Below are 14784 nucleotides of genomic sequence, written 5' to 3'. Positions count from 1 at the left end.
TGCTGCTTCCAGGTTGCCTTCTCAGGTCACACAGCACTGTCTACCTCAAGCGTGCGTCAAAGTACGTTTTGACTTCCGCCTGCAGGCGGCGAATGTTGATTCAGACCCACACGATGACACGAATCATTTATTGTATCTGATTGAATCCAGTTGGATCCACTTGAATTTGGTCAAAACCTGAAGACATACATTAATGATCATAGACAATATTCTGTATGAATAATTTGTGTAATACAGGTATGATTCTGCACGTTACTTATAGGATAATGTATTCTTACACAGACAGTTGTTACACTTACGTGTTTGGGTCTTGAGGTAATCGTTAAGTAATGCGCACGCCCTTTCTGACAGGTGCTCTAGGTAGGTCTATCTACTTCTCTCTCTGCACCGATACACGCCCTCCCTGCATGAGTGTCCTCAGCAAAGTGTCCCTATCGTCCTCAGTTACTGCCTGGGTTCCTACCCTGTCCATCGTTATCCATTAGCGACAGCGATAAGGCCGGCCTCATCTTAGCCTCATGTCATAACAAGCATCCTTCATCTCCTTACATCAACACTACCTCAACACCGACCGTACAAGAAATTCGCTGACTTAGGCCTTGTCTTTGTCCTTGCCCTCACCTCCAGCTCCTTTCCGTCCTCATTGACAAACTCGCTTGCACAACAACTTTCACCCGCTTGGCGGTAACATTACTAGGAAAAAAAAAAAAATTAAACATCAGCACACGAATTTAATGAAAGTGTTTTACATTACAAATAAACAAGAAAGAGTTTGATATATTTATTTAAGACCACAAATACAGACTCTTAAAAACACTTTTTTATTCCTTATTTTTTATTTATTTATTTATTTATTTATTTGTTTATTTTCTGGGAGAGGATTAGCAAGCCTTTTTTTTCTCACACACGCACACTATTCTATCTATCTACCTATCTACATATCCTTACAAACACACGAAAACACACACACACACACACACACACACACACACACACACACACACTATCTATCTATCTATCTCACTCTATCTATCTATCTATGTATATACCAAAGCACCACAACACACACACACACACACACACACACACACACACACTATCTGGTGCGAGCCATCAATCAGTAGTCCCTTCTAGATTAGACTTACCTTTAGGATTAATGTTAAGTATTTCCCCACCCCCTCTGTACATTTTCAGTTTGTTAACTGCCTAAATAATAAACCGTTTATTATTATTATTATTATTATTACTATCTATCTATCTATCTATCTATCTATCTATGTATCTATCTGTCTATCAATCTATCTGTCTATCTATGTATATAACAAAGCACCACAACACACACACACACACTATCTATCTATCTATCTATCTATCTATCTATCTGTCTATCTATGTATATACCAAAGCACTACAACACACACACACACACACACACACACACACTGTCTATCTATCTATCTATATAACAAAGCACCACAACACACACACACACACACACACACACACACACACACACACACACACACACATTATCTATCTATTTATCTATCTATCTATCTGTCTATCTGTCTATCTATATATATACCAAAGCACCAAAACAGTACAGTTTGTAGATTCTTCCTGCTGAAATATTTGTTGAAGGGTAAAGGAGATGTAAAGATATTTGCTGCATCTAAAATTATATGTATAGGTGTTGAGGTAAGAAGTGAATGTGAAGTGCACAATTTGTGTGTGATGTGTGTGGCATTTTTGAGTGGCTGTGAAAAAAATGTGTACTCCTATTTTCTGTTCACTGTGCACATGCTAAAATGAAAAAAAATGCATGAGAATTGTTTAAGAAAATATGTGCAGTCTAGTTTATATAGTCATAATACATAGATGGAATGAAGTAGTGTAGTTAAGTTCTGATGATATGATACAAGAACAATCTATTGCAATAACAACAAACAAAGAATTCTTAAAAATCCTTCGAGGCCTCGTTTAACTCATTTTTATTAACTTGCTGTAAAAATTAAGTAATAAGTCTGATGGAAAACTATGAAATTGTAGAATTATTATAGTAACAATAATGATAACTAGTAAGTGTTATGGTGAATTACATGAACTACAAATAACTTAACAATCTCACCAATAACAAAAAGTATTTAAAAGACAAACACAGACACATGAAAAAACATCAGTCTTGCATAGATAGACAGATAGATAGGGAGATAGACAGATAGATATACAGACAGACAGATAGGTAGATAGATAGATAGATAGACAGACAGATAGATAGATAGATAAATAGATAGATAGGTTAGCTAGTGTAGAAATCAGTAGACATATTGACACAGACAGACAAAACAGGTTGGTAAGTACAGTGCGATAGATAGATAGATGGAAAAAAAGAAAGACAAATAAATATATAATATAAACAAACAGGTGAATAAATAGAAAGCCAGATTACAAACATAGATACATATATAGATAAACAAAATAATTAGACAGTAAGAGGAGATTTGAACACACACACACACACACACACACACACACACACACACACATGTAAACCAGACATAAGATAAATAAGTAAAATTAATAATAATAATAATAACTAATCTTCTTTCTCTCCCCACTTCTTACCTACACCCACTACTGTCCCCTACTCACCAACACAACACTTCTACACCATTTTCCTACATGTGAACATCCCCACTACAAGCACACATCCTTTCCTACATCAAACATGCTCTCTACCACACCCATAACATCATTTCCCAACAATCTATCATCCTTTTCTACATACAAAACACTCTTACCAAATTCTTTGAATACTTAACTTCCAAAGTGGAGCACATTGTGACTCTCTTCCCTTTTGCAAAGATCTCCATTCTTGGAGACTTCAGTGTTCACCACCAGCTTTGGCTTTCCTCTCCCTTCACTGACCATCCTGGTGAACTAGCCTTCAACTTTCCTATCCTCCATGACCTAGAGCAATTGGTGCAACACCCTACTTGTATTCCTGACTCTTGGAGATACACCCAACATTCTTGACTTTTTCCTGACCTCTAATCCTGCTTATGCTGTCACTCTTTCTTCTCTGTTGGGCTCCTCCAACCACAATCTCATATCTGTATCTTGTCCTATCACTCCCGTTCCTCCTCAGGATCCCCCTAAGCGAAGGTGCCTCTGGCGTTTTGCCTCTGCTAGTTGAGGGGGCCTGAGGAGGTATTTTGCTGATTTTCCTTGGAATGACTACTGCTTCCGTGTCAGAGACCCGTCTTTGTATACTGAGTGCATAACAAAGGTGATAGTGTTTGGCATGGAGGCATACATTCCTCACTCTTTTTCTCAACCTAAACCTTCCAAACCCCGTTCTTGTGCTATATATGATAGAGAGGTAACCCACAAAAGGTACTTAAGCCGTCCATCACCAGAATCTCGTGCACTTTATATTTCTGCCTGGGACCATGCTAAGTCTGTTCTCCAACTAGCCAAAAAATCCTTCATTAACAGAAAGTGTCAAAATCTTTTAAGATCTAACTCCCCTTGTGACTTCTGGCATCTAGCCCAAAAATCTCCAATAACTTTGCTTCTTCTTTTTTTCCCTCCTCTATTTCAACCAGGTGGCACCACTGCTATCACATCTATTTCTAAAGCTGAACTCTTTGCCCAAACCTTTGCTAAAAACTCTACCTTGGACGATTCTGGGCTTGTTCCTCCCTCTCCTCCACCCTCTTGACTACTTCATGCTACCTATTAAAATTCTTCATAATAATGTTTTCCATGCCCTCGCTGGCCTACCTTGGACGATTCTGGGCTTGTTCCTCCCTCTCCTCCACCCTCTTGACTACTTCATGCTACCTATTAAAATTCTTCATAATGATGTTTTCCATGCCCTCGCTGGCCTAAACCATTGGAAGGCTTATGGACCTGATGGGGTCCCTCCTATTGTTCTCCGAAACTGTGCTTCCGTGCTTGCACCTTGCCTAGTCAATCTCTTTCAGCTCTGTCAGTCAACATCTACCTTTCCTTCTTGCTGGAAGTTTGCCTACATTCAACTTGTTCCTGAAAAGGGTGACTGTTCTAATCCCTCAAACTACCATCCTATTGCTTTAATTTCCTGCTTATCTAAGTTTTTGAATCTATCCTCAACAGGAAGATTCTTAAACATGTCACTTCACAGCCTTCTATCTGATCGCCAGTATGGGTTCCATCAAGGCCGCTCTACTGGTGATCTTCTGGCTTTCCTTACCGAGTCTTGGCCATCCTCTTTTAGAGATTTTGGTGAAACTTTTGCTGTTGCCTTGGACATATCAAAAGCTTTTGATAGAGTCTTGCACAAAGCTTTGATTTCCAAACTACCCTCCTACGACTTCTACCTTTTCTCTGTAATTTCATCTCAAGTTTCTTTTCTGACCATTCTGTTGCTGCTGTGGTAGACAGTCACTGTTCTCCTAAATCTATTAACAGTGGTGTTCCTCAGTGTTTTGTCCTGTCATCCACTCTCTTCTTATTAATCATCAATGACCTTCTAAACCAAACTTCTTGTCCTATCCACTCCTACGCTGGTGAAACCACCCTGCACAACCTTCCAGACAACTATCCCCTCTTCTTCAGTGACACTCAACTGCCCCCCTCTTCTACACTGAACATCCTCAGTCTGTCCTTTACTTTTACACACCCATTTCTTATCTAAACATAAATGTAATTAGCTTATGAATTACCTAGTTATTTTTTTATTAGTTACTGTGAGAAAATTACTTATACCACCTTTATTAGTTTGTTTTATTCATTTAAATGTTTCTATCAAGTCCCCACACACACACACACACACACACACACACACACACACACACCGATCCCTTATCTGAACACAAATGAATTTAGCTTATCAATTACCTAGTTATTTTCTGATTACTTACCATGAGGAAATTACTTACATCACCCTCATTTATTTTGTTCATTTAAATACTTCTATCAACTTTCCACGTGCACACACACCCATTCCTTATCTAAACACAAATGTAATTAGCTTATGAATTACCTAGAGTTATTTTCTGATTACTTACTGTGAGAAAATTACTTATATTAACTTTATTAGTTTGTTTTATCTATTTAAATACTTCTATCATGCCCCCATACACACACACACACACACACACACACACACACACACACACACACACACACACACATTTCTCATCTAAACACAAAAATAACTTATGAATTACCTAGTTATTTTCTGATTACTTACCATGAGAAAATTACATATATGATCTTCATTAGTTTGTTTTATGTATTTAAATACTTATATCAAGTCCCCATATACATGCACACCCATTTCTTATCTAAACACAAATGTATTTATCTTATGAATTACCTAGTTATTTCCAGATTAAATACCATGAGAAAATTACTTGTATCCTCAACACAACCTTCCAGACAACTGGAAGGTTGTCTTCTTCAGTGATACTCAACTGTCCCCCTCTTCTGCACTGAACATCCTCGGTCAGTCCTTTACTTATAATCTGAACTAGAAACTTCACATCTCATCTCTAGCCAAAACAGCTTCTAAGAAGTTAGGTGTTCTGGGACATCTCTGCCAGTTTTTCTCACCCTCTCTCCCCCTACCCAGCTGCTAACTCTACAAGGGCCTTATCCATCCATGTATGGAGTATGCTTCACATGTCTGGGGGAGGAGGTTCCACTCATACCACTCTTCTAGACAGGGTGGAATCAAAAGCTTTTCGTCTCATCAACTCCTCTCCTCTGACTGACTGTCTTCAGCCTCTCTCTCATCACCACAGTGTTGCATCTCTAGCTGTCTTCTTCCACTATTTTCATGCTAACTGCTCTTCTGATCTTGCTAACTGAATGCCTCCCCTCCTCCCCTATTCTGTCCACCTCTCTATTGCAAGAGTTAACCAGTATTCTCAATCGTTCATCCCTTTCTCTGATAAACTCTGGAACTCCTTGCCTGCTTCAGTATTTCCACCTTCCTATGACTTGAATTCCTTCAAGAGGGTTTCGAGAAACTTATCCTTCAGTTTTTGACCACTGCTTTGGACCCTTTTCTGGGACTGGCATCTCATTGGGCTTTTTTTATTTATTGGATTTTTGTTGCCCTTGGCCAATGTCCCTTCTACATAAAAAAAATACTGTTTTGATCATGTATAGGTTCTGTAGCTACAGAAGGTTATCCAGAGTGTATCACTAAGAACTATTTGCTTGCAGGATTTATGCAGGAGAGTGAAAGACTGCCTGCTGCTGCCTTGATGCAAGAAAGCTTAGGCCACCCCACCTCACCCATGTCTTGACAGTTAATTCATGCTGCAGCCCTGCCCACCAGTCCCTTGAAGCCTGGGGAGTCAGGAGGGACCAGCAGGTGATCAGTGTAGGAGTGGAGAGCAATGGACTGGCAGGAGTTGAAGCCGTGCTGAAGGAGATGGAGTGGATGGTGAAACCTGGTGCTGGTCAACCCAACAGAGTCTCGGCAGAATTGGGTCTTCATTCGTCATGGATGGAGTGGAGGACAAACCCTGGTGCCAGTCAACTGTCCTCAAGTGAAGTGTTATGACTGAATTGGGCCATCATAGAGTGAAAATGATGCAGCTCTGTTCAGCTCTGTCAACACTGTCTTCAAAGTGCAAGTGGAGTCCTGATAGAAGTGGAGAAGTGGGTGGCCTTTGCTGAATGTTGCAGAACCTGAGCTACACATCAGCCCAACACTTGTGGGCGGTGGTCTAGTGGTGTTGCTGTCCTGAGGCTGGGAAACTCTCAATTCCAGCATCCAGCAACCTTTTTTCTGCATGGAAAGGCATGTGCAAACTTCAGAAACTGCTTGTCATGTTGAAAGAATAAAAATTTTGTTGTAATCTGCCTTAAGCTCAAAAAAAGAGTTGATGTGGTTGGTTTCAATTTCCCCCAGCAGTGAAGGAAGGACCTGGTCAGAGTCTAAGCTGTGATTTGCACATAAGAGGCCACATCTCTCCCTTCAGTCAGGGAGGGTCAGAATTCTATAGACACCCTGACCCGGGACCTCTATGTGGAAATTGCATCTTAAACTTGGTCTATATATAGACTTACGTCATAGGTCATCGTTCCTTCACTGCTGACCAACCACATCAACTCGTCTTTTTTTTTTCCATTTTTTTTCCCCAAGGACAATGACCAACCACATCAACTCCATTTTTTTTTTCTTTACTCACTTCAAGATACAGAAGACAGAAGGTTATATGAAAACTATTATATACAAGGCAGCAGTTGATGACTGATGGCTGTTAGGTGAGGCTGGGATGAGAGGGTGTTGCAGGTGATGTTCCCAGCTGAGGTGGAGAGTGGTGTCACCTTGGCACACACTGAACATAATGTATCTTCCATCAGAAAAGAATATAAATAAATAGAGGTAGAAGAAACAAAAAAGAACAAGAAAAGCTGAAAAAAACATTTCTAACAGAATAACAGAAAAAAGCAGGATAGAAGATATAGGAAAAAAAAAAAAATACAGAAATAAAAAAAAAATAACCTCTCTCTCTCTCTCCCCCACACAACATTCCTTCTCTGGGCTCCTGTACTGCTCCTTACAGCCACTCTCTTCCTGCAGAATGAGCGGTGTCCTTCAGTGGCCTCATGGCCCAGTCCTGCAGGATGTACTGCTCTAGAGTCTGTCACTGCCACCCACTGCCAATGAGTGTCCTTCACCAGCCCGGACAGGTCCAGATTTTCAATGACATGCTGTTGGGAAACACTTGCTGAGATCACTTAATGAGATCAGGGACAGAGAGAGAGAGAGAGAGAGAGAGAGAGAGAGTTTCCCTAATCCTTTAATTTGATCACTATCATCCTCTATTTTTCTTCACCTCTTTTGTTTATCTTACATTTTGACTTCTAATGAAGCATAAGTCTGTATTTTACTTGTATTAAATTGCCTGCCATTAATATACCTGTACATTTATCCACTTGTGTGTGTGTGTGTGTGTGTAGTGATAGAAGGGGAAAAAAAAAAATTCACACCACTTTAGCATGTTTGTATAATGAACTTGGTTGAAAAAAGAAAGAGCAGGGAAGAGGAAAGTGAAGGAGGTAGAGGAAGAGATACAGTACAAAGCAAGGGAAAAATTATCACTTTGCTTTCCACCTGTAAGTTCCACACTCCCTCAAGAATGTAGGGCTGTTGGATTTTTCACTTCACTACAGGATAAGGCCTCCCCTATTCACTGACAAGGATCAAGCCAAATACCATACCACACTGGCTCAAAGTGTCTTGTTAGGACTGAAAGCAGGGCTTCTGACTTTCAAAATAACCGAGTTTTAAATCCTGTACATATTCCCAAGTCGAAATAGTCTTTATCTGGCTCAGAATTCAAACTTGGGTCATCTCATCAGTAAGCCAAGAGTAATTATTCCTTCACCACTTCACCCCTTAGCTATATGTATATAGAATGTAATCTAAATGAGAGAGAGAGAGAGAGAGAGAAACTTGTTCTAGCTTACCATGAAAGTTGTTGCCATGATTATTTGAGTACTGATGTGCAACATAGTGGTGCCTCCCTTGGTGATGGGGTCCACCACGGCCCCGGCCCCATGGGTGATGGTGGTGGAAAGGTGGGCCATCTTTCCCTCCGTCTCTGCCCTCAGGTTGCTGTACACAGGTAATCATTGACATCATCTTGGACTCATTTCTTCATTTGCACAAGATATTCATAAGGCTATCAGTATTTATATAGGAGTGGTCAACATGTGTGTTAGCAGGCTAGCATATCATGTTTATTAATGAAATATATACTGATGGACCAAATTATCAATTTAAAAATCCTTTATCTTGCTTATTCTTTTTAAAAAGTGGTCATAACAGGTCTTCACTTGCTCCTGACTAAGTACTTTATCATTATGGAACATCTCAGTTACTGAACTCCTTCCTGCCTCTTCTGAGGTGGGCAAGACCATGTGAAGTCCCAGGAGTAAAGTCAACAGGATAAATTCTTGCAATTCAAATTAGGTAACTGATTTTGTATGTCTATATAGAGTACAAGATAAATAATACTTTATCACATACTGTTTAATAAAACCGAATATAGTTAATGAGAGAGAGAGAAAGGTGACTGGAATAGAGAATAAATTGACAAGAGCATGTAAGAAGTCTTCTACTCTGCCCATGCCCTCAAGAAAGTTTGAGGAAATAACTTTAAACACAAAAATTTGCAGTTTTTTTCAAGAATTATCTTCCTTTTATTGTGATGGAATTATCAGTATATCAGTGTTAGAGAAACATGCAAATTCTTAATATAGAGCAGGGGTTGTTAATCTCACACCAAAAACCATGTAAGAAAATCATTAAAAGATATCATCATCACACATTATGTTTCTATAATCTTGCTTTTCAAAATTTTTCCTAATTACGAGCTGGCAAGATAATGTTTATAAACCATTATCTTATTTCTTTTAATAGACTACTATCCAAATCTGACTGATGGTTTTGTTCTTTTATTATTACCAATATTTTTGCTTCCTACTCATTAAAATACAATACTAACTCCTGTCAAACTTCCTTTCTTTAGATAAATCTCACTCACTACTTCCCCTCCTTAACAAAAAAAAAAAAATCCATATATAATTTTTTCCGCATTATAAAAATTTGTAAGAGCTGCAATGCAGTGCACAAAAAAAAGGAGCCAAATTTTCTCTCCTTTCTCTTTCAATATAATAAAAAAAGCAAGACATGGGACAGTAGTGGAATCTTTTAAGTGTTAAATTCTACCTTGGTGTTAATTCACAGTGCCCAATGAAGTGGAGAAGCAAAATAAAAACAATTAACCACTTACCACCATCACCACATCTCTATTTTCTGCTCAAAACAAAGATATAGAGGTGGAGATAAGAAATAAAAATTCATAAGAGATACCATCACTCAGAGAAAAATAATGACCCAAATAAAGCAGGTGGCACACACTGATGAAGTTTTGAAGCAACATCCCCATACCTTGACACACTATTCCAACACTCAAACGCTGTTAATCCAACTCACAAAAGGGAGCGGCGGCTCTCGCAGCAAAGGAGGATAACCTTTCGCTGCAGAAGGTGGGCAGAGCACCGACTGGGGAGGCATATCACCCACTTACCCCTGTCCCCAGCCCCCAACAGCCACCATCTGCTGATACCCATCTGTTCCTGCATATATTCCAGAAAGTAACATTAGAAATATTCAACTCTTATCTCATCTATGAGCAAGCAGTGATGTTGATTCTTCACTGTATAACAAGGTACAGAGAACAAAAGTTTGACATAACTTAGTTTAGATATAATAATCCATAAAAGTGTAACATAGTGAATTGCATCGAATAAAAAAGTGGCAATATAAGGTAATCAAAATATTATCGGTGCCTCATGCTGCAGGCTTACCGTGGCTTTACATCATGTGTCTGGCACTCACTCTGACAGATATTTTTCTTTTGTTCATGGGTATAATTAATTTATTTGTATTCAGTACATCAGTTTCATGATGTTGAAAGCAAAATATGAGAATGAATCCACAGATATGGCAACTTTTGGATATTGTGATGTGCTCTTCCTCATCTATGATTAGTCATTACACAAAAATAAAGGTTTAATGTAATTATACACTTCAAAAACAATTATCCTTTCAACTTACACAGCCTTCAAAAAGTTAGTAGAAGAGTAAGTGATATCATATATATCTGAAATAAAAAAAAGCTGTCAGGTGAAAATATACTACTGAAGTTGAAAATGATCAACACAACGTATCTAACCTGGCATCAAGGGTGTCTGCTTGCCCTCCTCTACTGTAGCAGGGGAAGGCATCACAGGAATGCTACAGACCCAGTGAGGGTTGTAGCTGTAGTCCCCAAACCCTCCATACATCATGGGTATGTGGTACACCTGACAATACATTTACAATTATTTAGTTCAACAGAAACGAAGATCAAACCTATATACTTTTGGTGAGATTGAATAAAAAGATAAATACATATATGGCAACTGGATGCAGTTCCCTTCAAATTACTTATGTAAAAATAATATAAAATATATAGAGGTGTAATCTTTTGTCATCCCCTCCTTAATGTGGTGTTTGTGATTTTTTTTTTTTTTGACAGGATAGAAAAATAAATAAGTAAATAAATATCTTCATGAAATTTATTTACCATATAAGGGGGCACTCCTGGGTTCATCTTCATTGCTTCTGAATCTAGACCTGAAAATAAAGAGATGTGTTGATCAATTTCCAAGCATAAATATTTACATCATGAAATCATAAGCAATTCCTGATTTGCAAGGATCTACATCAGTAACTTCTTGCACTGATAGCGGATATGTTCTACTGCTCCCAAATTTGGTGACACACACAATAAATTATTTCCATCATCTATAACAGGCATATGGATGTGACCCACAACATATCCTTTGTAACACATGATAAATAACAATGGTAGTGGTGCCAGATGAAGAGAGAGAGAGAGAGAGAGAGAGAGAGAGAGAGAGAGAGAGAGAGAGAGAGAGAGAGAGAGAGAGAGAGAGAGAGAGAGAGAGAGAGAGAGAGAGAGAGAGAGAGAGAATTTCATAATCGACAGTCAGCAGCAGGCAGCTCTAATAGTTGCAAGTGTAAAATTAAAAGATCCTCTACATAACACGGTGATCTGCAGTAAAGTCCTCACCAGGCTGTAAGCATCCACAGTTACAAGCTGTGGTCATCTGCTCAATGGAGTGTGTACAGTTATAATCATCAAAAACAATTAATTATAATAAACACTGCCAAAAACTGGACTTGGTTCTTACTAATCACAACTTGGTAAAATTTTATTTGAACTTTGCTTTGATCAAAAGATTACCATAATCTGAATTAAATCAGTCTGAATTAAATTACTATTTAAGGTATTGTCAATCTATCATTCTACATCAGCCTGAAATTCTTGTTTCATTGTGGGATAAAATACATCCTTTTAACTGCCTTTTATGATGTGCAGAACTTATGGCTACAGTGTTCATGGCCAGGCCACAGATAGTGGAATCACTTATCTTGAACATTAGGATCCCATGCCTCTGGCCTGGCTGGCACGGTGGTGGCAGTGGAGATGGAGATAGCAGGTGGTGGTGGCAATGGCTGTGGTGGAGTGTTGTACTCAGATGGGATGCAACTTTCATCAGCAGGGGAACTGGACTGTAAACCCGAGACTCACTCAAATTAACCTATGCAATAACACTGATATTATATGACAATTATAGTTTTAGAACATAATAAGCATAGTGAGAATTTAGCTAGTCAAGATTGATGCATTTATGTTATCCTTATGCCAGTTCTTAAGAACTCCCCACAAGCAGATGACCATGATAAAGTTGTACTCAAGAGCACCAAACTTTCTCATAAGGCAGCTCAGTAATATATTGGGATAACTGTGATAGCAGCAAACCACAGTGAAAGGGATTCACAGTGCTTATATTAGCAATAACAGGTTCGTATCAGTTAATCAGGCTGTGACACCTCAATGTCCCACAACCAAAACCACCAGCTTTCACACCGTACCACAGCTACTACCAGTGGCGGCTCGTGACTGTTACTGATGGGGGGGGCTGTCTCACATTCAGACAAATAAAATCTTAAATGCTTTTATTGTTATTGTCTAACATACCATTGATTGATAGATTATAAAGATAAACAGATAATTATTTAATTCTTTAGGTCTTATTCTAACAGTAAATGCTTGACTTCCTTAGTGCTAGCTTAGGCTATTTGAAAAGGAAGTCCATTCTCCTGTTTCTGTTTTGTCCAAACAGATCAATAACTTTTTCATTTAAACCTGGCATATTATTCATAGAAATCTTCTCTATTGAAATCATGGCAAGTGCATTTAGCCTCTCCATCACTGACAAACTGAAAAACACGATCGAAAATAAGACCAACGCAAGAACACTCACCTAGCCACAACAACCGAGACAAGACTGCGCTGGATGCAGTCCACACTCGCCATTATGCCTGGGAAGTCTCTCCCCATTTCTCCCCGCTTTGGTATCATTAAATAGTAAATAATTTCCGTACTTCCTCACTGTTTTGCAGTATTTTTTTTCCATATAAACATATGAAAACTGGTGTTTTCATGTGAATGATAGTCAAACATAAATAAACATTATTTTCGTGAATCCTAGAAATCCACTGGGGGGCTGCAGTCTCGCAATCCCTATTGACGAGTCGCCACTGGCTACTACCTACGGAATCCGGACAATTTGGCCACGGACGATTTGGCCACGGACGATTTGGCCACGGGATGTCACCCTAGGACGTTTTGGCCACGGTGGGTAGGACATTTTGGCCACGGGAGAAAATACTAGGAATCTATTGCACTTAGTAGCTTGCTTATTAAGTAAAGGAAAAAATCTTTAGTCTGTTTTATTATCCAAAAAAGTTCTCTAATCTGTTCTGTTATTAAAAATGTACTAAAATTATTTAAAATTAAAAATAAGAACAAAATATTCATGAATGTATTTAAAAGGGCTACACATTTGGCTGACCACCTCTAAGGTTATGACTTATGCCACGAAGGAATTCTCCAGTGGTCTTCTTGCCTTCGTTCAGGTCGAGTACAAGATTGTGGAGTCGTGTCTGCAATTCTTGATAATTTTTTAGGTTAGGTTAGGTTAGGTTAGGTTAGGTTAGGTTAGGTAAACTGAAGCTTCACTCTTTTAATCTCAATCCCATAACACATTATGAACGCCTGTAAATTGAAGCTTCACTTCTGTCTCACTTAGAAAATATAATAAATACGAATATTAATAATAATTGTGAAAATATAATAAATACGAATATTAATAATAATTGTGAAAATATGTAAATAATACAAAATATAATATATATTACAGTAAATATGTTTCATGGCCAAAACGTCCACCTTGGGAAGTTCCCGTGGCCAAAACGTCCTACGGTGACATCCCGTGGCCAAATTGTCCGTGGGCAAATCATCCGTGGCCAAATCGTCCTACACCCACTACCTACATCCAGGTCCACCATGACCCGAGCTGAGGCTTCTCTTCTGCCCACAAGCCCCGGAAGTGCCCACACTTACTAAGAATTCATCAAGTGGGAATATTCTGAGAATATACAAATCTGCAAGACATCCTGACAAGACTCTCACCACCCAGGCAGCTCTGACTTCCCCGCAATTGCACTCATCCACAGTTGAGATAAGCTTATTGCCAGTCACCACTCATCGGAGAGAAGGGATGAGTGCGTGATGCTTTGTGGCAATCGAAGAGAGAGAGAGAGAGAGAGAGAGAGAGAGAGAGAGAGAGAGAGAGAGAGAGAGATTGGGGAGGGGTGGTGGCAGCAGGTAACACGGAGCAACGGAGGTGTTAAAAAGCATGCAATTTACCGATAAGCATTATACAACATTATTGCGGTGATTAAAAGTACTCCTGTAAAATGCTACGTGGCATCATCTCTCAGCTGTTTTCAAGGTCGCTCGGGCTCGCTCCCCCCCCTTCCTCCCTCCTCCCTCGCTTTGATGATGCCACGTAGCATTTTACAGGAGTACTTTTAATCACCTCAATAACTGTGTATTCGCGTCCAACCAACGCCTACAGACTCCTGACCTGACCAGCCAAACCTAACCACAGCTAAAGAACAATTAGACCGCGAATAAGTGAACAATCTTCCTCATTCCGAGGTGATATTTTCTCCCTCTTTCAGTAAATGTAAATCACCGCTATTTCCGAACACAGCTCCTGCGGATGAAATAGAATAATTAACGTGTTACCATAGGGTGAACAGGTCGTCCCAAGGAAATGCCATAAGGT

The 14784-nt window shown here is 39.2% G+C and overlaps 2 protein-coding genes across 18 annotated transcripts in view; one reads left to right on the top strand and one right to left on the bottom strand.

Annotated features, from left to right (window-relative positions):
* The window catches only part of LOC135116134 (lymphocyte-specific helicase-like), a 29297-nt gene extending 21374 nt beyond the window's left edge, over window positions 1-7923 (top strand). For 12 of the 13 annotated variants that reach the window (XM_064033342.1, XM_064033354.1, XM_064033353.1 and 9 more), the window contains 2 exons: window positions 6220-6802; window positions 7589-7923. The gene's annotated coding sequence lies outside the window, so the exon portion shown is untranslated. The remainder of the gene's footprint in view (window positions 1-6219; window positions 6803-7588) is intronic. The other variant, XM_064033346.1, reaches the window with a different exon arrangement.
* LOC135116133 (uncharacterized) lies at window positions 7125-14229 on the bottom strand. 5 transcript variants are annotated; one of them, XM_064033339.1, is made up of 7 exons: window positions 14124-14229; window positions 11145-12157; window positions 10752-10881; window positions 10104-10152; window positions 8479-8626; window positions 7511-7719; window positions 7125-7343 (listed from the first exon to the last, which is right to left on the bottom strand). In XM_064033339.1, the coding sequence occupies exons 2-7, from the start codon at window positions 11175-11177 to the stop codon at window positions 7217-7219; spliced, it is 696 nt and encodes a 231-aa protein (XP_063889409.1). In that variant the 5' UTR covers window positions 11178-12157; window positions 14124-14229; the 3' UTR covers window positions 7125-7216. The 5 variants fall into 5 exon arrangements, with proteins under 5 accessions (XP_063889409.1, XP_063889408.1, XP_063889406.1 ...); XM_064033338.1 differs by having other exon boundaries at window positions 14055-14157; XM_064033336.1 differs by lacking the exon at window positions 14124-14229 and adding an exon at window positions 12913-13064.
* Window positions 14230-14784: the final 555 nt, after the last annotated feature.

This window comes from Scylla paramamosain, chromosome 30 (assembly GCF_035594125.1).
Source record: "Scylla paramamosain isolate STU-SP2022 chromosome 30, ASM3559412v1, whole genome shotgun sequence".
Classification (NCBI taxonomy): Eukaryota; Metazoa; Arthropoda; class Malacostraca; order Decapoda; family Portunidae; genus Scylla; species Scylla paramamosain.
This window is presented reverse-complemented; position numbering and strand designations above follow the sequence as displayed.

What these genes read in the sequence shown, in the direction of transcription:
- LOC135116133 (XM_064033339.1), bottom strand. Translation starts at nt 11,177, where the DNA reads ATGAAGATGAACCCAGGAGTGCCCCCTTATATG. An exon ending in CAGGAGTGCCCCCTTATATG is followed by an intron (nt 10,882 to 11,144) that starts GTAAATAAATTT and finishes ATGTATTGTCAG; the next exon opens with GTGTACCACATACCCATGAT. An exon ending in TCATGGCAACAACTTTCATG is followed by an intron (nt 7,720 to 8,478) that starts GTAAGCTAGAAC and finishes GTTTCCCAACAG; the next exon opens with CATGTCATTGAAAATCTGGA.